At 35.0% G+C, this 25,241-nt stretch overlaps 3 protein-coding genes across 15 annotated transcripts; 1 reads left to right on the top strand and 2 right to left on the bottom strand.

The window, feature by feature from the left end:
* The first annotated feature begins 2,663 nt into the window (after positions 1-2,663).
* On the top strand, positions 2,664-13,237 carry nudE (Nuclear distribution protein nudE). 10 transcript variants are annotated; one of them, XR_015547218.1, is made up of 9 exons: positions 2,965-3,227; positions 3,411-3,610; positions 4,957-5,247; positions 5,342-5,478; positions 5,543-5,725; positions 6,224-6,345; positions 6,723-6,935; positions 7,210-7,277; positions 10,766-13,237. XR_015547218.1 is itself a non-coding variant. In XM_087412771.1 (8 exons), the coding sequence occupies exons 2-7, from the start codon at positions 3,525-3,527 to the stop codon at positions 6,888-6,890; spliced, it is 987 nt and encodes a 328-aa protein (XP_087268897.1). In that variant the 5' UTR covers positions 2,664-2,776; positions 3,411-3,524; the 3' UTR covers positions 6,891-6,935; positions 7,210-9,896. The 10 variants fall into 10 exon arrangements, 9 of the variants coding, with proteins under 9 accessions (XP_087268897.1, XP_011069179.1, XP_011069180.1 ...); XM_087412771.1 differs by lacking the exons at positions 2,965-3,227; positions 10,766-13,237 and adding an exon at positions 2,664-2,776 and having other exon boundaries at positions 7,210-9,896; XM_011070877.2 differs by lacking the exons at positions 2,965-3,227; positions 10,766-13,237 and adding an exon at positions 2,797-2,958 and having other exon boundaries at positions 7,210-9,896.
* Positions 13,238-13,318: 81 nt separating this feature from the next.
* On the bottom strand, positions 13,319-21,493 carry LOC105155013 (histone H3.3A). Of its 4 annotated transcripts, none has more exons than XM_011070881.2 (3): positions 21,341-21,493; positions 14,674-14,809; positions 13,319-14,554 (listed from the first exon to the last, which is right to left on the bottom strand). In XM_011070881.2, exons 2-3 carry the CDS (start codon positions 14,799-14,801, stop codon positions 14,272-14,274), a joined length of 411 nt encoding a protein of 136 aa, XP_011069183.1. In that variant the 5' UTR covers positions 14,802-14,809; positions 21,341-21,493; the 3' UTR covers positions 13,319-14,271. The 4 variants fall into 4 exon arrangements, with proteins under 4 accessions (XP_011069183.1, XP_011069184.1, XP_087268904.1 ...); XM_011070882.2 differs by having other exon boundaries at positions 21,350-21,488; XM_087412778.1 differs by lacking the exon at positions 21,341-21,493 and adding an exon at positions 19,985-20,110.
* Positions 21,494-22,294: 801 nt separating this feature from the next.
* LOC105155015 (histone H3.3A) lies at positions 22,295-24,938 on the bottom strand. The gene is made up of 3 exons (XM_011070883.2): positions 24,780-24,938; positions 24,037-24,212; positions 22,295-23,717 (listed from the first exon to the last, which is right to left on the bottom strand). Exons 2-3 carry the CDS (start codon positions 24,162-24,164, stop codon positions 23,435-23,437), a joined length of 411 nt encoding a protein of 136 aa, XP_011069185.1. The 5' UTR covers positions 24,165-24,212; positions 24,780-24,938; the 3' UTR covers positions 22,295-23,434.
* Between the last annotated feature and the right edge of the window lie 303 nt (positions 24,939-25,241).

Below are 25,241 nucleotides of genomic sequence, written 5' to 3' on the forward strand. Positions count from 1 at the left end.
TTGAGCAGCATTTCCATTCTTATGATGGTGCCAAAAAATGGGTCGACTCTTGGATAGCCTTAAAAGATGTGTCGTTTTTCCGACATGGAATTTAAATGCTACCAGACAGATGGGAAAAAGTAATGGCTAGCGATGGACAATACTTTCAGTGACATGTTTTTTACGACTTTTTTAAAATAAAGCATTACTTTTCACGGAAAATCAGTAAGAATTTATTCAAGGTCCTAATAATTCATTTTATATTTAAATAAAAAATTTATTGATTTATTATTTGACGGCCATTTTATTAGCTAAGTTTTATATTTATTTTAAATATGAAATCAAAAGATTATATAATATCGAGTTTGGATACAATCAATGCATTATCGGATAAGCAATTAAGTTATTGAAAACGATTTATCGAAATATTAATTATGTGATCGATGATTTATGATGTGAACGCAAGAATAAACCAGCGTTTGAACTTTATTGATAAATTTCATTTCGTTATTTTTTAATCGATTTCAATTGACTCGAAGTGATTTTGAATTAAAAAGAATCACTGCGATTTACTTAATCCATGATTAACTTATCAAGCGACTGTATTATTATATTAATGTGGATAATATTTGTAGTTTGTTCGGAGCACACACATGCTTTATCCTTAGAAGGATGAATAAATTTATCCTTCAGAATTAATACTATATTTATTGGAATATTTTATCATAAAAAATTACTTTTGAAAAGCACACATCACTAGAGATGCGATTTGTAGAAAAATTAAAGTCAAATATATGAAATATATGTATAGAAATAGTTTTTATTTTAGAGTTTTCGTAAAAAATTTATTCAAATACATTACAATATTGCTGGAACGTTTTGTAGCAATATAACAAAAAGCGGACATCTTAACATTGTTGGAATTTTGCAACAATGATTCAGCAACATTTCGCAATCACTATGCAATATTGCAATGTTTCAGTGAAATCATTCTGCAATATTTCTGCAATCTTTCTGTGTATGGATAATAATAATAGTTTGATTATGAATATATCAGCCACAGTTTATTCTCACACGTGCTAGAATTTAATCACAATTCGAACTCTATCACAGTATAAGCACAGTGTGGACATTAAACTTTTTATGTGATCACCAATTTTTAGTGCGCATGTGCCGATTTCCAACCAGGAATATGGCTGCCTTCAGTAAGTTGAAATTGCAGGATAGATTAGGTTAGCTGGATCTCCTTCCCATAAAATATAAATCGATACTCTGCGGATCGATTCTGTATCTTCAAACAAGGTGAAAATTACAAAAGCGAGTAAATTTACTAGGTGTTGACCAATGAAATAATCAGTATTCTACTAAATTAGCTCACTTTTATAATTTTCACCTCATTTCAAGATACAGAATCGATCTGCTTTCTCTGCAGTTTTCTATTCTCTATTCCTTTTATTGTGCGGAGCTCCTAACTTCATGAAACGGAAGTAGCGCCCTGGAGCGCGATACCGTAATTATTTTACACGCCTACAGACGGCAGCTTAGTTTTTTTTCAGTCCTTTGTGGTCCTTTGTTATGATTTGATGCTTTCGACGTCGAATCGACATCGATTCCATTATCGTTTCTCACTGACTAGTCTGACTATGTTATAATATTATTCACATAATTATTAGATTTCTTTTGTGAAATACTTCTTAATTTATTTGGATTTATAATCGCAAATCAGCAGCAAATACGTGCAGCGATCAGTACCTAATCTCATGACACTGCTTTACAAATGGCGCCCAAACGTTAAAATCCGCTCAGCGGATTCCTTCTCAATTGGAGGTCACAAATCAGGAGGTCATTTTTTTTTATTTGTGTGCTATCGAGGGTCTCCTTCTCTCTTAGGGGCTCCGGATAGGTTGAAATTCTTATTCTCTGTTCTCTGTTCCTTTTATTGCGTGGAGCCCCTTTACTTGGATATATTCAGATTCTTACCCGAGTGCCACCCAGGTATCACTCTATCCTTGTTATGCTTGGTTTATGCTTCGGTCTTAACTCTAAAATCTTAAAATTCAGTCAATAGGACTGCCAGTCTTAATTGATCCTAACTGAAATCTGTATTCTATTGGCTGAATTTTAGGATTTTAGGGTTAGGACCGAAGCATAAACCAGGCATTATTTATCAATCGTTAAACATGACACCCGGAGAATAGCTGGGTGGGAATCTGAACTCGTCTCTTCGTGATAGTCAAACTGGAAATATTGTACAATAAAAAGCAATAGGAACAGGGAATAAGAAATTTCAACTTATCAGAAACCATGAATAATAGAATGGACGCTTTCTGATAGGTTGAAATCTTTTATTCCCTGTTCCTGTGCTTTTCATTGTGTTTCCAGCTTCACTGAGCGCTACATAACTTTACGGCCCAAACACAGCATTAGAGAAGAGAAATAATAAACAGTAATAAATAAGTAAAAAAAAAAAGATATTAAAAGTTATCTATAATAGACAAATTATTCTACGTTGTAAATTATAATAAATAAACATATTAATCATAGATTAATTCCTTTTTTGCTCAGTGAGCGATTTTTTTCTGCTGAACGCAACCATTCCTATTGGCTATTTCGACCTAATTGTCTATAATCCAATAAGCGCTTAGTATTATTTGTACATGGTTAGTTACTTTGATATGTCTAGGGCTTTATCTAGCTCTTGTTTAATGTTCAATTCTACCAATGTAGATTAACTTTAATTTCGATTCAACTAACTCTCCAACTTTTTCTAGTTTTAAGAATTATAAAAAGAGACGGAGTAAGTTAAATAAAGATAAAAATTTATCTACATTGGTAGAAACGGGCATAATTCCGCCATGATACTAACAACATCCATTTGAAAGATCTCTCTCTCTTTCTCTCTCTCTCTCTCTCTCTCTTTCTCTCACACCATTCTTACTACCATTCTTACAGTGGCATCAGTGCACCAGTATATGTTCTGTGAGTATACCACTGACTTTTCTATACCTATCTACGCGCCTGCTCGCATCTCCTTGGCTTGGCTCCTTGTGGCCAGTGTGACTCAATAACACGGTATTCGATAATGACATTAGCGATACATGCGACTACGTCTCGCTCCATCTCGCTCGCAGAGTGATTGCCCAAGATCTATTCGTCCACGCTGAGAGCGAATTCGAAAAGCGCATTCCCAACCGAATTCGTCCATCCGATTTTCTCGATTCTAAAAATTCTAGAGAATCCTCTACTGTGTGAGTGAAATTCGTGCAAAAATCGTGGAATGCGTCTTCGACATACGCGGGACTAATTGTAACGGGCTCGAACTACAATGTTACATGACAAATACGTACGTCGCTTGAAATGTTCAGGTCTTTCCTAAACATTTCAAGTATCTTGATAATTGAGAGATTTGTCATGCTTTTGCTTCCTTGCAGAATGTCAACGTGAGGTGAACGATTGTATCTGTAATATCTCAAAGCCGTTAGCAAAATCGGACAACAACAGGATTAAGTTCATACGCAGCCTTTTCACTGTCGAAAGCAGACGCAATGATGGATACAGATCCGCCGGAATTTCTGTCGAAAGATGATGAGATTCAATATTGGATGGATCTTGCGAACCAACTACTTCAAAGGTAGATTGCCTTACTGCTTTTAAGATTGGTTCCGTCCAACGCGCAGTTGAACTAGAAAATATATTTTATAATTTACATTAGAAATATTGGGCGTTTTCCTACTAGAGACAAAGAAAATAATATATCGTTTAATGTTACATTTAATGTAGTCGAATCGTTAAACCCTTAACATCAAAAGTATGATTGCGTACAGAATTTAAAGAACTTTATATAAAAAATTAACATTCATGGAACTTTCATCTCATTTCACTTGTGTGTTCGGTTTTATTTACTGTGTTCGTTATTTGAAATATATGTAACTCTCTGCTGTGTTTATTCTGTATTTATGAATGAGGATGATTCAAATGAAAGTGTTGAAATGTCAAAGTTATTGTTAATATCTAATAAATCATTTATTATAAATAAATATAATACATTCGGCATATCGGCTTTTATTGGTTTCTTTTATTATGTAATTATCATGTAACATTGCAAACAAGAAAGATGTAATGATTTATTTACTGTATCTCTTGCTGAAAACATCCAATATCAGGCATCAGGATCTAGCTTCGACCATATCCGACATTTCTTTATTTATTTGATTTAAATTTATTTTTCTATGAAATTGCCATGATATAAATTACAATAATGTCATTTATTAGGATCAAAGTGACATGATTATCAGGATGAATGATTATCAGGATTGTAAATATATGATTTGATTCTCAATATGTTCTGTGTCATATGAGTCATAGGTGATCTGTCTAGATTTTTTTCTTTATAATAATTTTCATAGTTTTTTATAAGAGAGAAGTACATTCGAAGGGCTTTTTGCAACAGTGGCTGATCTACATTTTACTTAAAACGGAAAACATAAACTCTAATTGAAGTAAAAAATATATTTGTTTTTACAAAATGTGGATTAACCCATTGTTGCTATAATTCTTTCGTTTTACTTAACAAACGTAATAAATACAAATAATAGTCAAGGATCGCAAGAGATCCACCTGACACAATGAACAAATAATTTAAAATTAACGCAGAATGTTAAACAATTAATAGAATCAAATGAAAAATGTTACTGTGCCTAAGATATTACTTTATTCTAAATTTTTCGATTGTATTAATCAATTGATGCAAAATTTTATTGCATTATGTAAATTAAAATATACAAGTTATATTCTTAATTATCTTACTTAATGACTAAATAATGAATCATTACTTTGCATCACTTTGTATTTCACATAAATTTTGAATGATTTGTTGATAGATGTTATTCTTTGTACATAATAGATATGTAATAAAGGCAATTATAGTGATTTCTCTTTAAAGTAAAAGAGTTGAAAATAGTGTTTGTTAATATCCAGGAAAGATGATGTTGAGAGAGAATTAGAAGAATTCCAAGAGAATTCGCAGATGCTGGAGAAAGAGTTGGAGACTTCACTGGAACAAGCAGAAAAAACGAATAGAGAATTGAGGCAGAGAAACACGAGACTTGCCACAGAAGTTGAACAATTGAGAACGCGACTAGATCAACAGTCTGCGGATTGCGCCATGTTCCAGGGAAAGGCACAAGATTTACAGCAACAACACGAGCATTTACTCAAGTATATTAGAGAACTCGAACAAAAGAATGACGATTTGGAAAGAGCACACAGGTACTTGACATTTTCTCAATTGACTAAACTGATAATAACTCGATCGTTAATAATTTAGTGGTTAATAAAAACTACTATCGTATTTCTCTTATAGGATAAATAGGGTCACAGAAGAAGAAATAGAAGCTAAGTTTAATTTAGCTATAGAAAAGAATGCCTTGCTCGAATCCGAACTCGATGAAAAAGAAGGCCTAAAAGTCATAGTGCAAAGATTAATGGACGAAGTTAGAGGTAATTGATAATCTTTCCTTTCAACACACTTTACAACGATAGCTAATATTCTACGGTATTTTAGATTTGAAACAGGAGATACAAGTACATGAAAGACATCACGCCGACAATAATAAGTCTGTTGAAAGAGTTCGTAGCATCGTTGATAGTAATAAGCTACAGGCTGAATTGGAGTCGAATTCACCCGCTAGCCAAATAGTCTCACAAACCATACCTCAGAATAATACGACGACTTCACCGATAAAAAGTAGGTTGTACAAAACTTTTGTTAAGGCAAAGTACTTTTTCCGCTTTGCATCGAGAGGACAATCGTCAAAATTGATAGATATCACAAATCATGCGGACGTCAAAAAGTGCAAATAGTTAAGAAAATGAAAATATGTACTGCATAAATATGTACTGCATAAAATAAACGTTACTAATTATTATTATTAAGTATATAATTTAAACTACAATCTCTTCTATATTTTATTCGCTATTCATCTTGAGATATTCAACTTTAATTTGTGAAATTAAAAAGGGATCACAGCAATATATGTGCAGGATGCATTGATGTAACTAAATAAATCTTTTTAATAGTAGTTTTCTTTTTCTTTGTTTCGGCTTTTCCAAAAAAATCTTGTGACACAATTACAATTATATATACTAACCACAAATTTATCAAAAATTTATAATTAGAAATTTATTTGGTCACATAAATTAATTACAATTAATTTATTAATTTGATTTTTGTGTTTTCCGCTAGTTGGACACGGGATGGTAGGAGGTGTTATTGGGAATAACAATAACAATATGAGCCAACCATTACCACCCTGCACTAGAATACTAGCAATGAATATGATCGGTGACCTTATGCGAAAAGTCGGGGTAAGCATATACAATATATCTCGAATATTTTCTTTATTACACCTATAGTTTTCTAAGCTTGAAGCATGGCTTGAAGTATGTCTTTCCGTATCTTTATACGTAAATTATATATTTTATATATACATATAAAATTGCTGTGTATGAATTTAATGGTACAAAGCAATTGTCTGTGTAAATACGAATTTTTTCAGTTTTTATTAATTTTTCTAATAAAGTACTCGTTAAAAAATTACATTACATCACAATTAAATTGATAAAACATATTATTATGTGTACATACGTAATATACAATATACAATTGATATGTAAGTAAGTCGGACTTGATTTGCACTTGAAATTAGATGGGAGTTAGTGTGATGTAGTTGGCATTTTGGTAGCTTGACAGGTGGGTCTGTATGGGCTGTAGGAGAATAAAATGCACTTGTCCGAGTGAACAAATATCGAATACCACCTCGTCTACTGGCCTATCGGCGGCCCAGACTCATGTGTCTACTCACTGTATAAGGCAACAACCTAGACCGACCGCGTGCAGATCTTCGTCGTGATTTCTCCATCGTTATTAAATTATTTTGCATCTCCTTAAAGAGCAGGTCTCGGTATTTTATTTTCTCGTTATTAAAAACGCTTTTGGTTATTCACGTTAATCATCCTGGCTTATGCATTGCCGAACATTTCATGCCTGCACTTAATCAAAATAATAATTCTATGTGATATATTATATATCATAATATTTGTTAATCTAACATTTGTCACAACATTCGTCGCAATCTTATCAATATAACACTTGTTGTGCTTGTCTATTATAGCTCTGAAGGTATTCTTAAAAAGTAGCATGTCTCTGATCATAATTATTCTTTTCTACAGGCGTTGGAGAACAAGCTGAACACGTGCAGAAATGCGTTCCGAGAAGATCAAGTTCGCGATCTCTACAGGTAACACAACAGTCACGTTTTAATCATGTTAAATTGCGTTGTTATACTCTTATTCTATCGTGCACTGTACTCACAAGTAAATGTCATGCATCCATCTTACGGTACATCTTTCTCTTTTTATCTTGTCGTTAATCTCGAAAGCACGTTTCTTGACAAATCTCGAAATTCCGAACGAAATCGCATGAAATCATACATGTACATGATATACTCATTGATTTAATCGTACTTATTGTTAGTATAACAATGTTGGTTGTGTTCTTTTTATCGATTATGCTTGTTATGATCAGCGCCAAGACGTCCAATTTCTATATATTTAAGACTTTTTACGCAATATTATGTAGTACTGATTTTCTTAGCTTAGAAGATTGAGACGTTTTACAAAGATAGATAGTGTGGCTCTCCCATTTGATAGACGACTGCCTTTATTATATAGCAAAGATTCTTTATTTTAATTAAATTTACACAACTAATTTCCTTTTGTTATTATATTTATCTCATCTTGTTCAGTTACGATTATTTATAGTATCAAGTATGTTACTTCTTTTTATACATAGGAAGTTTATAGTTTGTCTGCTTATGCTTCTTAGACAATTGTTAAAATTAAGTGTACGAGTAATTAATGACAATGGCATAGTTTTAATCATTTGTGTATTTCCTAAACCCTGTTGTGCCATGTTTGAATATGTTTAAAAATAAATATATCATTATTTATTAGGAGTTACATCTAAATCTTGTTTAAATTGCTAACTCTTTTTTTTTTATCAAATTCAATAATTTTTTTGAAATTAAAGACTTATTTACGTATTTTTTATTTATTTATTTTCCGCAATAAATGTGTACAGTAATTCTTCATACTTACGTTGCGTGCACGTGAAATCTCACGATGATGCAAAGTGCAATAGACACATTTTCCTCAATGTGTTCGAATTTGTACATACTTGTATAAATTAGAACACGAAGTACTTAGCTTAAAATGTATATACAGGGTCTTCAAAAAGTCTGGGAACACTAAAATATCTCGAAAACGATCAACTCTAGTGAAAAATATATAAAAGCAAAGTTGTAGGACTTCAAAAAATCTACGTAACTGATGATAAAAGGTTGACATTGAGTGGAGTCTGCAAGGTCATATGAAGTTCAAGTTGAATTTTTTAAACAGGACCCCCCTCTTTTTATTACATAGTCTTATAACTTATTTCAAGAGTTTTTCAAAACACTATAATAAAATATTTTTTCATTAAGTACTTTCCAAATTATTATTAATAATTAAGGCTTGAAAGTTATAGTATCGCCGGCATTATGCAAGATATCCGATCGACGGTTAATTGAATGTCGTTCTGAATAATATTTGCCAAAATTAAGGCCAAGGAGATTATATCTCTTATTTTCATTTTTACGCAAAAATGAATTTTTAATGCAAAAATGAAATTAAGAGGAATAATCTCCAATGGTCTTGATCTTAACAAATATTATCCAGGACATGATTCTGAACGACATTCAAGAGATTTTAGCCTATATAGGCCTACACAGCTCTTATAATTCTCACAACCACAATTCGTGTCGGTCCATTGGAGATATATTATAATAAACACGATAGCATATTTTACACAAGGCTTGCTTGTTAGCAGACAATTATTACGCGAAATTTGACTAGGAATTTGTTAAAAGAAAAACGAATGATTATTAATTGTAAAATACACAAATGACAAATTTTATATAATTAGCTGCATTTTTCACGCGCGTAGAGAAATATTCATCAAAGTATAAAAATTGAAATTGTAAAAAACTGTGCTAATACGAATAAATATGACCGTGTAAATGATACACATATGTACGAGAATGCTAATAATCGGTCAAAATTAGACGTTATAAATACAATATATATATATATATATATATATATATATATATATACTTAATTTTTTAAATTTTAACAATATTTCAGATATGACTGTGTACTGAATCGTTCGGATATTAACCACAATCGATTTGAGATTATCTAGCTAATAATTATTTATTATATAGGAATGCCCGAATGTTTCGGTGCCTTATATTTGTATTATTAGCGTCTCAGATCGATTGTGATTAGTATCCGAATGTTTCGGTATCACATCTGAGATAATTAAAATAAAAAAAAATTAAGAATGTATACTGTGGTAATAAGCTACGTAATTCTTAAATTTAGTGATAATGTGTACATATATTTTATATAGACGCTAAGCATCAGAACACGTGCAATTACATTAAGAATTTATTAGGCTCTATAAAATAAAAATGTGATTTAAACACGGTTTTGAAACAGTGTTCGCATACATCATAAACTGTCGTAAAGGATGCTTTTTTTATTTACTGCCATATTGTGTCACAGGCCAAAGTTCATAGTCAATTATATTTTAAGATTGTCTTAAATAGTCTTAAGATGTCATAAACCAACATACAGAAACAACTGTACTAGCATCTTAAGACGTTACTTAAGATGCTTAAAATAAGAAGCGACTACAAACATACCGGTCACAGTCTAGGCTAATAAGAGATTATTATTTGTGATTCGATCCATAAAAAAAAAGTATTAATGTAGAAAATATCATATGTACCGCACAAAATACGAAATGATACACACTTGTGAGTTCTTCCTTGCATGAATAGCTATTAATTTTATATTGCATCCTTGTGCACATATTGCATCTTTTGCCATGTGGTAAAGATGTCATTAATGCCATGTTTTCTCTAAATATGTGTTAAATTAATTTCGAGATATTTCCGATTGTGCATATTTCGCAAGTCTATGCACAGATTTTGAATCATTAAATATTCACTGTCGCAAATTCTCGTTCGATGTATTCTTTTATTTCTTCAAGGATGTATTACATATATTCAAAAAATAAAAAAATTATGAAAACATTGTAATAATAAAACAAAAAAATTTTTTTGACGGCGATTTAGAACTCAGATAAAAAAAATTGTTGCAATATAAGTAGTCTGTTTTTTCAGCTTTATCAGAGCTCCAATGGAATTGTATAGAAATGTATTGTAAAATAATAACAAAAATCTATATTAAATTTTTTAATATAATTACTTTAACTATTCAAGATGATTTATACAGTTTTATTGCGATGGAGAAATTAGTTTTGTAAATAAACAAAATTTATTTACTTATTTATTAAACAAAACGATTAATTTCTGCATTATAATGAAAATTTATATAGATCATCTTAAAAAAGTAGTAGTTGTACAAAAAATTCAATTTTTGTCATTATTTAAAAAATGTCAACGTTAACAAATAATGTTAACAAATAATAATACCAATAAAGTAAATAAACTATAAAAATATGTTGTTCAATAAAAATAGAATGTTATAGACATAACTTTCATATGTATATAGTTTATTTAAAATATAAAAATCAAAATGTAAAAATTAGTGATACATCCTTAAAGCATTAGAAGTAAACGCAAGCTATAACAAAAGATTATTGCGTCTGTTCAATTAGAGCTAGACGACAGGTCCGAAGCCCAGCCACAGGAAACAACAACCACATTCGATTATAAGCGAATTTAATGGAAAGGACATAATGTCGCAGCGATCATATGTTCGCACATCCTGTTGCGATCTCAATGTTAATATTAGTTGGAAATTTCTTTGATTACGGACTTCTGTTCAAGTTTCATTAAGTTAGCCGCTAAGAGAGTTTACGCAAGATTGGAAGGCATCGCCGTGCTTCAACGTAAAAAAATCGTTTCTAATTTACGGACACGAGGTGATAGAGTTCTTACATTATTCCTCTCGACTGTGTATGGATTTTCCCAATAGCGGTGTTCCATATTGCCTCGACAACATTGTCGCGATATCTTGCTAGAAAACATCGCGCAGAATAATTATAGTGGCAAGTCGATGAATCATCGCTGTAAAAATTATCCGTTTGCTCCAAGTATGAGATAGGTGTCGAATGTTCGCTGTAATTATTGCGAGCGATATTTTTTTAACAATATCGACAAACGTCGTTAATAGAAAATACGACATTGTCGTCCAGCCGTACTATAATATAATCTGTTTTTTTCCACACAAGTAAAAGATATATTTTATTATTAAAAAAAAAATAGGAAACCTACAGTGATTGCAAAAAATAATTCATATATGAGAGATACATACATGTTTAAAAAAAAAACTTTATTTTTAGAAAGTAAACATTAATTAGCAATTTATTAATAAAGAATAAAATAGATTGTGTATTTTTCAAAATTACTGTACCTAAAAAGATGTAATAATTAAAACATATTTATATATAATAATAAGTAATTATATATAAATTATATAATAAGTAAAAAATTGTATTATTTGGATGCACCAAATGTATTCGCACAATCGAAAAATTTAACTTCTTAAAATCATGAACACGATTATTTTCGTAAAACTCTTTCGTTTATATTAGGAGAGAATATACTCATTGTTAATAAAATGCTAATTAATGTTTTTTTTCTACAAATAAGGCTTTTTAAATGTATGAATACATTTTGCATTCACTGTACTTATAAACTTGTTGCAGTAACAAGTGAAAATATATTGAAAAAGTTCAATGTATTTTCAGTTATTACAACAAGTTGTTCAGAAATTGAAGAGTCGACCTCTCTATGTAGTAATATATGCTAACGTTCAAGCCTATTACGCTAAATTGATAGAATGAATATATATGATCGCTACGCGCGTGGCAACGTATAACCGATGATTAATTATCATGTAAATATAACAAAAGGTAACGAAATAAAAGTAACAAAGTATCGTTACTTGTAATATCTGAGTATTTATAATAATATCTGAATCAGGTACTCCTTTTCTCTCCTCAATCGCGCTGAGATGTTTTGTGATTTCCTTTTTCGACACTGGGCGACACTACAAAAGTCGTATAAAAGAAGAAAATTTGTAAATATACGCATACGAGGGCTTGAGGCAATAGGATATTAAGCCACGCAAAAATCTCAGCTTGTGCTCTTTAACGTAACTAGAATATTTGAGTCCAGATGATCCTGGAACATTTTTCTAATTTTCAAATAGTATAACGATTTTAAATAATTTTATGTTTCACAATCTCATCTTTCACAATTTTGTTCTAATCATATAGGCTCATTATTGTATACTATATTTATATTAAGTTTAAGTATTGCAATTTTCAAAGAAAATAAATTTAATAATTAAAAAATTTAGTACTTTTCAAATATTCATATGTTCCAGTCACAAAAATGTGTTCGTGTAACAGGTTAATCGAAATCGATGTAGTTTCGGCAAAACGAATCTTGCAATTCAGAAATGATATTAAAGAACAAGCATAGATATTGTATAATAAAATAAGCTTACTCTTGTACGATTTGTGCGAAAATTCTTTAAAATGTCCTCGTGACTTGCCGTATTATTGCCTCAAGTACTTTATCTTAAATTTTAAATATTAAGTGATAGTGAATCATGGAAAAATCATTATTTATTAAAAACGTAATATTTGTGACGTTTGTAGATAATTACATAAATAATAAATAATTTCTAAACTTAATAATGCGTAGGGTATAGTATAATTTGTATTTACCGTTGTCTATAAAATTAGCAGATATCTTGTAAAAATGTGTACTTTTTAATGCCTTAAATGTTATTATTTCTAGATATAATTCTTCTATTTTTTTAATATTCCGTAAAAATAAAATTCCATAATTTGAAAATTATCTTTTTTTTGCGATGAATGATTAGATAGATTCCAATTAGATATGTATGCACACGTTTATTGTAACAAAGGCTAGCAAAATGCAATTGCGCCGTGTTTATATCTAAAGTTTAGTTCTTTAAACTGCATTACGAAAAAAAAAAGAATTATCGGCAACAACAAAAAATTGTTACCCTGAATAGAAAATCATAATCGAATTGTATTATTGTATTATTGAGAATGTGAATTTCATTCAATAAATATCCTAATTAAAATTCATCGATGCACATGTTTTTGTATAAATCGTACTGTTTCACAGGCGACTTGACGGGCGGAAATCAGACAAAGCGAAGATAAAAATCGTGCGGATTTAGATTTATTTACGAAATGCGTTTATTTTTACACAAATTTTTACACAATGCTTAAGTGATCAAAATGATTTAATGTAATTCGAGTACAATCAGAGATCTAATACGTTAAGCTATATCGGGATGTCGCTATGAGGATGTCTTAATCTAATGCACACTTTTTTTTTCTTCAAATACTAATAATGATATAATGATTTGTTATGTGTAACATTAATGACGAAAAGAAGACGGTAAATTGCGAGGGGAAAAGGAACGCTAATGAATAGTGTCTAACCAAAATTATTTAACAAAATTGTCGGCGCGTAAATTAAATTGCATAAATTCGTGAATATCCCAGTAAGCGTAAACCAAAAAGCCGTGTCAAGTGCTTCGCGTTTCGAAGAAAAGGGGGAAAAGAGAAAATAAAAGTGGCTAATTTGCGTATTGCGAAGTCGACAATCGAAATTCGTGTCTTACAGAAATTTAATACCGAAAGGTGATGATTAATTATTTATTTTGAATGTTAAAAACACTGAACAAGAGTGCTTTTAACACTCAAAACAAATAATTCATCACTGGCCGTGTTCAAGCCGGACGAAACAACATTCGGCCTGCTCGTCGAAATGAATGTAATCGATTGAATCTATCAATCACGTCCGCTTAGCGAACAAACTTTGCCTAGCTGCTTTGCCAACTTGAACACGGCCACTACTCTTTCAGTAAATTAGTCAGCCAGCGTTAAAATGAATTTCAGTAAGGTTTGAAAATGAGGATGATCACTGGAGGGATAATACTACTGCGCGTATCTCTATGCAAAAGTAAAACAATATAATAGAGCTTGGAATGAAAGTGCTTCATCCATGACGATTGCGAACGATAATTAATGATAATAATTAATAATAATAATAATAATAGTAATAATAATGGTCGTAATGAACGGTATGTATGCGAGTTACATAGCGTCTCTTAAGCACGCTCGCCACGGATTCGTCGGGCCAGCTGGATGTCTTTAGGCATGATCGTGACGCGCTTTGCGTGGATCGCGCACAGATTGGTGTCCTCGAAGAGACCAACGAGGTACGCCTCAGACGCTTCCTGGAGAGCGCCGATGGCGGCGCTCTGGAAACGCAGATCGGTCTTGAAATCCTGCGCGATTTCACGAACCAGCCGCTGGAACGGCAATTTCCTGATCAGCAGCTCAGTCGACTTCTGGTATCTTCGAATTTCTCGAAGAGCCACGGTACCGGGCCTATCATGGAAATTACAGAAATGAATATTAATCGTGACAAATCCGAGTTTAGAGTCATTTCAACGTTTTGAGACAAGTCTTTTATTATTTTATTATTATTTCTTTTTTTGTTTCCATACCTGTAACGATGCGGCTTCTTCACGCCACCGGTGGACGGAGCGCTCTTCCTGGCCGCCTTCGTCGCGAGCTGCTTACGGGGAGCTTTTCCTCCTGTTGACTTACGGGCCGTTTGCTTGGTACGCGCCATGATTCAACCTGTGACAACAATTGTCGGACTAATATTGGATCTGATTTTTATAACTCAACCAAGGTCTGTCTGTCCTCTTTTTAGTTAAACTTCTTGTACGGTTCATCTTTTTTCTTTTTCTCTCCATCGCATCGATGCAAAAGTTCAGTTAAAAAGAATAGGTATACTTAAAGTGACGTCTACTAAGAGATTTTAAGTCCGTTCTTATTTCCAAGGTCTTGGGTAATGTCTTAGGCTAGTATTACATTTGTTGTACGACAAAAAACGGATGGATGTAATATTAGCTTTTTTGTTAATAGATATTTATGGCCCTTTGATTGATTCGTGACACTTTAAGGAGGTTGTAATGCAAACGCAATATATTAAGAATTACTTGGGAAAAATTATAGATTATTCTAAATTGTATTTAAAAGTAATAAAAAAAAATTAGAGATGAGAATTGAGCATTTGGATCAAAAGTTATTTCAAAAAGTAATATTTTTTTTTTAATTTGTACTCTAATAGAAATATATGAAAATGTATTGTAAAAATAATGATAAAATCTCAATTTTTTTTATACAAGCATTTTATGAATTCGAAAATATTTATTTGTTACAAATTCTAATTGATGAAGCTCTACGAAACTTTGCACAAGTCATTTTTAGTACCTGAAATATTTATACAAAAAAATTTTAATTTTTGTTTATAATAATAAAATAAAATATCAAATAAAATAAATAATTCATAAAAATGCTTAATAAAAAGAATGTTATGAACACAACTTTCACATGTAGTTTGTTTAAAACGTAAATATTAATATATGTATTTTAAATATTAATATATATATTTTATGCCCTTACAATCTCCTAAGACTGTACTTGAGACAGTATTAAATATAAGAATCGATTATGAATAGCGATCTAGTATTCAAAACGCTAAAGTCAGGTTATCTTCTTTTTAAATTAGTTTAACAATTAATTATGAAAAGGATAACGTGACTTTAGCGTTATTGCAAAAATTCCTATTAAGGCATTTCAGCCATATTGAATCGTGACGTCATAAGTCACGGCGAGAAATGTGTCATAAGCGACACGTTGATTTTTCTTGCATGCCATTTGTAAATAAAAAGAATTTGGATGAAATGAAATGATGAGATCTTTAAAACACTTGTAAAAATAGACGAAAACTATTCTTATCTATCTCTCTTAACAGTCAGTAAATAGTCGTAAAAGGCACGTAAAGTGCGTTTACTAGTTTTTACTCAATGCGCATGCGTAGCCTATTTTCACTTCACGAGCCTTTTTCGACTCTTTACTAACTATCAGGGGAAATAAGGAGTCTCAGTCCATTTTTACAAATGTTTTAAAGCGATCTCATTTCGTTTCATCCAAATTCTCTTTATTTACAAATGATATAACATAAGAAAAATCAACGTATTCTCGCTTATGACGTCAGGATTCAATATGGCTGAACTGACTACCAGGAGCCTTAACTAATAAGAGAATATTAGTATTTTAAGACACGTTACTTATAAGATGGTCATAAAATAAAATGGACTATAAATACGCTCATAAAATTGATGAAACTTTAAGGGTGATATTCATAATACATTTTTATTTCAAGGTTCATATTAGGTCATTTAAAAAGTATCCGCGGTTTTTTGTTCAATTTTTGAATGAAAAAACCGCGGATACTTTTTCCCAATATTTCAATCTTCAATAGCTGCATTCAGTACTATGAGCGCTCAGTGAGCAGTCGTGCTGGATATATTTAATGTCTTAAGATACTAGTACGAATTAATAATTAGTTCGTGACATCTTAAGACTATATCCAAGTCTTAAATATCAAAATTAATTATGAATATCGATCTAAATCTTAGGGGCTGTGCACAATGAAAAAAAATATTATTAGGAATAAGAATAAATAGTAAGATTTCATCTCTTATCAGAAATCAATCATTTCAACACCAAAATATATTATATATTATACTTTGATAGGTTAAAATCTTAATATTTATTCCTATTCCGAATATTGCTTTCATTGAGCACAGAGCCTTAAGCTATAAAAAATTAATCAATTCGAAACACAATGACAACAGTCGTATAGTTGCAATAGTAAAACCTTAAGAAATCGATCAATTACAGTAAAATGTGAGAAAAATAAATAATATAATTAGACAATTTCTTAAAACTTGATGGGCTTCCTACTAATAAGCTATTACTTAAGCTTTTATGCCATAAGAAATTAATCCATTTCTAGTCGATTATTTTCCTCGCATTCGACTGCCATTGATTGGTCAATTTTTTATGAGTCAAGGTTTAATAAGGGTCGACAGAAGTTGCGAATGATAAGAAAACGTATTTGCAGTGCTGATATATATATATATATATTTGCATTTTACTGTAGCTCTGTTCCTTTTAGCTAAAGTTTTTGCACGGCTCATCTTTCTTCCTTTTATCTCCGTTCTTTTTCTGGAGAGAAAAAGAGAAAAGATGAGCCGCATACAAAAAAGTTGAGCTAAAAAGAACAGGCTATATATTGTCTTATAAAAGAAATATTTCATCATGGAACTTGTTGTTGGCTTAGTATTTTACTTGAACTTGTATTTTATTAACTATGAAGCCCGCCAAAGAGCCGAAATTTTCAATTTCGCGATCGATTAAGTGTCAACCGTGATTAATCAATTCTGTTGAACAGCAAATGCGAGGTCAGTTCCCCATTGTAGCAATAAATGCAAATAAATTGATAGGAGATGGTAAGACCGACCCATACTCTGCTTACAGGGTGTAAAAATTCTTATACCATTTTGAGATACTCGCTGTAGTTTTAGTATCAGAAAAGAAAATGTCTAAGCCAATATCCGGTTAAGCCGCGCCGCGTGAATTCGTAGGACGGCCCACAGTCGAGTGGTTCCCTTTGATTTATTCTCCGTCCCCAATGTAGCCCCGAACCATCTTAAGAAACACCCTGTATATTATTTACTGACGGTGCAGATATAAATGAGATCTAGTGAGATATGAAAACAAATTTCTATTTTGCATTTTCTTTCCCCAAAAAAGTCGCTCTTTAGCAAAATGCAAGTAATTCTCCTAATTACGAATATCGCAAGTATATTGCAATTATAATATTTCAGATTGATTGCGTTGAAAGTCCGACAACCATATCGGCACGTAATTATCATTTCTGAAATTAATTCATTTATATGAATGTATATTAAGTTCAACATCTCAACAGACTGTAGTAGCGCTTCGTATTTAAAGTAATATATTGCAATTGTTTCAACATTTAATTATCATTCGGTAATAAGAAAAATTCGTCTCCACCATCGATCTTCAAGTTTTACATTTAAAAATTTCATTAGACTCAGTAGACGCCGCTAAAGTGAGATAAGTAATATATCTGATAGTTGACGAAAGCAAAAAATAAAATTCTAATGCAATCCAGTGTAACAAAAAAAAAACTTACTATTCCGTGAAAGAATGTTAAGAAACTTCAAGAGATTTCTTATAGATTTCCAATAGGAAAAAGAAAAAGGTACGCTCGCGTATTTATCCTTTCGTTAGACTCGATTTGTTGTTATTTGCATGGAATTGAAGACGGGCTATATAGCGATTGGCTGCATTCAGCAGAAAAAGCTTAGCTTTGCAACTATTGTCAAGTTGTTTAATCTAATTGATTTAGATCCAGTGAGGAACCGAGGACAATACGTCTTATGACGTATCAAGGACATTTAAAATAATAATTTTATATTAATAAAGGCTCTTTTTGCGGCAATTAATTGACACTCGTCAATTCCTAATCGGCAGTGTTGTTAGACGGGTCGGATTTTAGACGCATGCGCGTTCAATGTAGCTTCAATGTAACTTCAGTAACATATCGGTCACTCGTAAATAAGAGTAATTAGTCGCTTATGTAACATTTTTCCAAAAATGTTGAAAATTTTAATATATTTTACATATTTCACACATGTATACATACATAGAAATATATTAAATATATGTATACGTATGTAAAATATACTAAAATTTTCAACAAAGCATTTTCTAAGCGATTAACGATCTATCTACTAGTAACCGGTACGTTACTGAAGCTGCATTGAACGCGAATGCGTCTAAAACCCAGCCCGTCTAACAACACTGGCTTGACTGGCTTAGAGCGGCGGGTTCCAAGCTAAGTTCCAAGAGAAAAGTGCATAGTGGGGGAGAAGGAGGGAGAGTGTGCGCGCGCATGTACGACTTAGTACGATTGTACGCGCACCGAGCCGAGCAAACGCCACGCGTTGCGCAATGTACCAACTTTCGTTTGTCTGACAGCGACGGCGCGGGTGGAGGGGAGGGGGAGGGACGGGAAGGGAAGGGAAGGGAATGGAAGCGGGAAGGAGGGAAGGAGGGGAAAAAAAACCACGCGTTGTCAGCCGAGGGGGATTAAGGAATTCGCGGCAGCGAAGAGCAGCATCGTCCCCGAGTGATTCTACAGCGATGATGATGACGACGACGATGACGTTCTTACAAAGAAATCGACTAGCTCGTGTCAGCGACACTACGCGCGAGGCTAAAAACCAGGACGACGATCGCGGTTTCAGTCGCGGTGCGTTCCCACAATCACATCATGTCCGTCGCAAAATGGTGGCGTACGGCGGTGGAAATCCGGAGGGGAAACACTTTTCACGAAATCTCCCCGCGATTACACGTTCTCCCGGTTCCCGCACGCGTAAAAATGATCGGGATGAGGATCGAGAGAGAGTGGGTTTACGCTTGACCTACCTGAGGCGAGTTATCGGGCACGAGCGGGGACGCGAAGAGAAGCGAACTAGATACACTATCCGTTTCCTCGCACACTCCGAACTCCGAACTCCGATGGGATGGGATGGCAGTGGACGCTGACGCTGACGCTAACACTGACGCTCTCTCGCCTCTCGAGTCCACGGCTGGCTCTCTCGCGCCACTCAGGCTACTCTTCCCTACCGCCCCTCGCCTTACTTGCCTACTCCCCGCCACCACCTACCGCGGGAAATTAAATCGCGCGAGAGGCACGTAGGAGCCCGCGGTGTGTCGGCGGCCAATCCGACGGCGGGCCGTTGCCCGGCCGGCGCACCTCATTGGTCGTCGGTGCATCGAGTGCAGCGGCGAGTGCCCTGTCAATCGCTCGCGGCTCGAAATCGTAGGTAGCTGGTGGATATGTGTGGTACGTACGTATATACATACTATGCTCTCTCTCTCTTCCTCCCGTGCCAAATGCCACTACTACGGGTCGCCGTCCCATCCTCCGTTCCACACCAACGATTCCACGAACCGCGCCGCGAGGAAGAACGCGGACAATGTCGCGACCCGTATGGAGACATTGGAGACAGTTCAGCCTGCTCGGCTCGGTCGTTTCGCGGCGAAGGGGTTAAGCGGGTTAAGGGGAGGGAAGGGGAGGGGAGGGGAGAGTTGGATCGATCGATGGAAATCTAATGAGTTTTCAGAGATGTAACTTGTAAGCGAGAGAGAGCGAGCGAGAGAGAGAGAGAGAGAGAGAGAGAGAGAGAGAGAGAGAGAGAGAGAGAGAGAGAGAGAGGCCGATTTTCCGACGCGACGCGACGCGAGCGAGATCAATAACGTAGAGCGGTAGAGCAGCCACTCGCAACGAGTCGGCCGCGTGTTTATGCGCGCATTTACGCGCTTACGCGTCCCGCCGTCGCGCGCGCCAATTAAAGCCCATTCTACAGTGCATTAGTAAGACTGTCGTAAGAGGGAGTAAAATATGACGTAAAGCATTAAGACCGGAAATAAGCGAAATGGATTATTCCCATTTCGTACGCCTTATCACTTTACTACCAGCCAATCAAAGCTCATTATGAGACAAGGCGTGCAAGAACTTCTTACTTCCTACTGCTTACTACCATTGTAGAGTGGACTTAAGAGGTGGACGTAGCTGCTTCACGCTCGCGCGTAACCGCGAGCTCACGTGACCGCGTTATATGCATACGCGCTTCTATTCGGACAACGCTAAACGCTATTCGAGTAACACGTATACGGTATACACGACAAAGGGGAAGGGAACATCGACGTCCGACGATAATAGACCTGCAAACTTTTGCAGCGTTTATCTCTCTCTCTCTCTTTTTCTTCGATATGGAAGGGACTGAAAAGAACAAATCTATTACATATTCGTATATAGTCGACCGTGGCGGAGAAGAGCAGCGGGGGGGGGGGGGGGGAGAGAGCAAAGAGCTTTGTCTCCGCTCGTTATTCATTAAGCCTCGCGTTGCACTCGAGAGTGAGAATTGAACTCGGAATTCAATCAATCGATCGGAACGAAACGGATTAAAATTAATACTATCCAACTAGTCCAAGTCTAATCTCCAATTCCTCAATCTCTCCATTGTCTCCCACGCGTAATGTGACGTAGACTCCATTTCTCTCCTTGTTCTCCCGATTGCGCGTAGAGAAACCGAGAAAATCGAGTATCGCTCGCGATATAGAATGTAGAATATATAGAGTATAGATTATTCGCGCGAAATAGTCTCATATTCCATGTTCATGCCTTCGAGCATGGGGAGGATGGATATATGTACTCACAGCACTCACAGCTTAATTACACCAAGCGTAAATTCTCTCGTCGCGTCGTATCGTCCGCTCCGCTCCGCTCGGCTCGGCTCGGCTGATCTCCGGGGTCGAGCTATCCATCCCGTCGTCCACAGGTCGCGGCGGGGAGGAGAGGGGGGGGGGGGGAAGAGGGAATGGAAAAAAGCGCGAGACGGCGCCAGACTGACAGGTACGCGGTCGAGGATGCGTCGAGTGTTATCGAAAAGCGACGACGCGACGCTATCATTTTACACGGGAGAAAGGCCGCTGTTAATCGCGCGATAATAGGTAATATGTATAGCAAGGCTGCCGATCGTGACGTAGAACAAGATTATTTCGCGCCGCGGATCGACCCGCGAAATCGTGAGATCGATGTCCGGTCTATAACCGAGCGAGAGAGAGAGAGAGAGAGAGAGAGAGAGAGAGAGAAAGAAAGATATAGTAAGCACGCTCGTGTCAGATTCTTGCGCATCGTGTGGGATGCGATGCATATGAAACGTCGCGCGTCACACGCATCGTCGCGTCGCTCGGTTCGCGCGAATCGATAGCGGCGTGCAACGTGCAAATGCTTGCACAGGCGCGCGCGAGCGTTTTTTCTTGCACACACACACACACACACACACACACACACACACACACACACACACACACACACACACACACACACACACACACACACACACACACACAACTACAGGTATGTATTTATATTAACATGTATCACGAAATGAAATACGCAATACATACATATACACAAATACGTGTACATACATGAAATGCCGCACGAATATTATACCATTTCATTGATCCGATATATCAATTTTTTAAATAAAATTGGCACACAAAACAAACAAAATTCTCTCCAAAGCCTATAAATTGGATAATAAAATAGTACATTTCCTGCGCCACTCAGCATACATTATAAAGACGATACAAGAGATACAAGAGTTTGTTACATCCTTTAGAAAATGTATTTTGTTATATTATTACATCATTTGATTAGTACTATAATCGTTACGATAATTACAACTTATAATTACGAACTCGACAAGAGGATTACATTTGGAGAGAAAAGCTTTTAAGATGCGCGCGCACTCTATTAGTGTCAATAGTGACAGCCGGAAACAAAAAAAAAATATGTCACCTACAGTTGTATTCATCGCAAGTACTGAAAGTCTCTAGCATGTGTAAGCTACAGATTTTCAATATTCACAGTAAATAATGTGTACGTAAATAATTCATACATCCTTGTAAAGAAAAACAATTTCGCGCAGTACCAACTGCAGCCCTCTTGCCGTGTCTTCGATAATGTTTTTAATTATAGATATTTATTAATGCATTCCTTAGGGATACATGAAACACTTACTTAGTTTCTAAGCTTACAATATATTTATATACGTAATATGCGCGATATATCTACTATAAGTAAAATTTTTTAATTCTAAAGAGTGAAGACTAATGCAAATCAAATTATATGCGCGTTGAGTGTGTAGTATTATTACCAATAAACAACTAATCAACTATCTGTTCTACCACTCTTCAATACATGTAGACATATCCCTTTATACGAAAAGTGCATACCAGTATAAGTAAATGTGTTGTAAATTTGTACGTAAGAGAAGTGTTGAAAGGACGATGTAGATTTGCTCCCATAAAGCAATACAACTATTGTTGTAAAATCAAGCGCTAATACCTGGCGTTCTACAAAAAAAAAACCATGAAATCTACACAATATAATATGCTGCGTGCTTTATTTCTATTAATCCAGATATAAAATAAAACTAATGTTGCCTATAATTTCGACTTTATATTAAAACTAAATTCCATCAGTTTTTTCAATTTCAGTTTTTCAACCCATTTTTCTTAATCATTGTATGAATCATGAATCATCTAATTGAGTTTAAAAGTCTAATCAAGACTCACTTGTTTCTTTCGTCTTTTTCAGGTATCTATTACAGCAGTTGGCAGTGTGTTAACTATGATAAATATACACGGAAGAGAGTCAAGAAAAATTTGAGATTGTTTAGAAACATACAGTATCCAAATAATAATAAAATGAGAACGCTCTGTGTATTGTTTGTGAACGATTTAAGCGCGTTCACCGCGAATTCGCCGTGCCAGTTGTATATCTTTTGGCATGATCGTGACACGTTTGGCGTGAATGGCGCACAAATTCGTGTCTTCGAACAGGCCGACCAGGTAAGCTTCCGACGCTTCCTGAAGGGCACCTATAGCGGCGCTCTGAAAACGCAGATCGGTTTTGAAATCCTGCGCGATTTCACGAACCAGACGCTGGAACGGCAATTTCCTGATGAGCAACTCCGTGGACTTTTGATATCTTCGGATTTCTCTCAGAGCTACAGTACCGGGCCTGAAAAGAAGGTTCCAAGTAAATAGAAACATTCTTTAAAAAAAAGAAAATGTTTAAATTTCCTTCTCTCAAAGATATCAAATTTTACTAAAACAATTATATTTAACATTAAATATCAATTAATATTTTCTCCATAATTTCTACATTAGAACTTTCAAAATTGCTATAAAGAATTATTCAGTACTATAAAATTGACAAACATCTTCAATATTTTCGAAACAAACAATTTGTTCAATGTAAGTTTATACTTGTGTGTGCATATATATATATGTATATGTATGTATGTATACATGTGTATGTGTAGATACACAGCACATACCTGTAACGATGAGGCTTCTTGACGCCTCCAGTGGACGGCGCGCTTTTACGTGCCGCTTTGGTGGCAAGTTGCTTCCTGGGTGCCTTTCCACCCGTTGATTTACGAGCCGTCTGCTTGGTACGTGCCATAACGATGAGCGAGCTTTCGTTGTTTTCTTCTGTGTATCACAGGCCTCCCTAGTAGGACAAAGCATCAAGATACATACGTTAAGACGCTTGCTTGATAGAAGGAGGGGTGGGGGAGGGGAAGCAGGCTATAATCAGACCCCCGCCGCGCATCCAATGCACGCATACACTATGCAGTAGGGGAGGGGGGAGACAGAGGGAGGAAGAGAAAGGGCGGAACGAAAACGAGAAAAAAAAAAAGGAAAACCAGACCGATCGCCGGATTCTCTCTCGAGATCGAGGAATGTGAAATTTGACAGGCTGAAACAGGCGTGATTTGTGCGAATTCGAGAAAAACACCACGGCGCGTTTACTGATGTACCGCGACGATGATTTCCCTCCAAAAGTAAGCACGCATAATAAACAAGATGGCGGCAGGCCAAGTGCACTTTTCCCGAGGCATGCAAGGCGAAGGCGGCCCCCCTCGAGTCACGCGCGTCGTGAAAACTTCTTCGTGCTTTGGCATTTTCTCATCGCGAAGCGATAATCCTCGCAGTTTCTTGTGATTTCTAGCGAAAACGTACGAAAAACGCGTGTGTAATTTAACCGACGGTCGCAATCGCATGCAAAACAACTCACCTGATTATTTCTGCCTTTGAACGCAACGACGCTTCTCACAGAACACTTCTATCGAGAACGAATTTCACGACTAACGCGAACGTTGAGAATGTACAAAGACAACAGAGAGCACTAGAGCGCCTCAAAGGGAGAACTGTATTACGTGACCCGTTTCCTCTGATTGGACGCCGGCATTTAAAGCTCTATAAGCTTGGAAGAGATTGGAGAAAACGAGTCACGTCCTGATTGGACACGGACATTACGTCATGCAATTTGTCATTCTCTTTCTTTGAAGCTCTCTAGAAAGCACCATTGAGCACTGCAGGATGACTAGATTATTCAACACTAAAAATACAGGACTCTATTCAGGACCAGGGGATCAATTCTGTATCTTGAAACGAGATGAAAATTACAAGTGAACAAATTTACTAGGTGTTGACCAATGAAATTATCAGTATTCTAGTAAATTCGTTCTCTTTTGTA

This window comes from Acromyrmex echinatior, chromosome 13 (genome assembly GCF_024713525.1).
Source record: "Acromyrmex echinatior isolate Ae372 chromosome 13, ASM2471352v2, whole genome shotgun sequence".
NCBI classification, from domain to species: Eukaryota; Metazoa; Arthropoda; class Insecta; order Hymenoptera; family Formicidae; genus Acromyrmex; species Acromyrmex echinatior.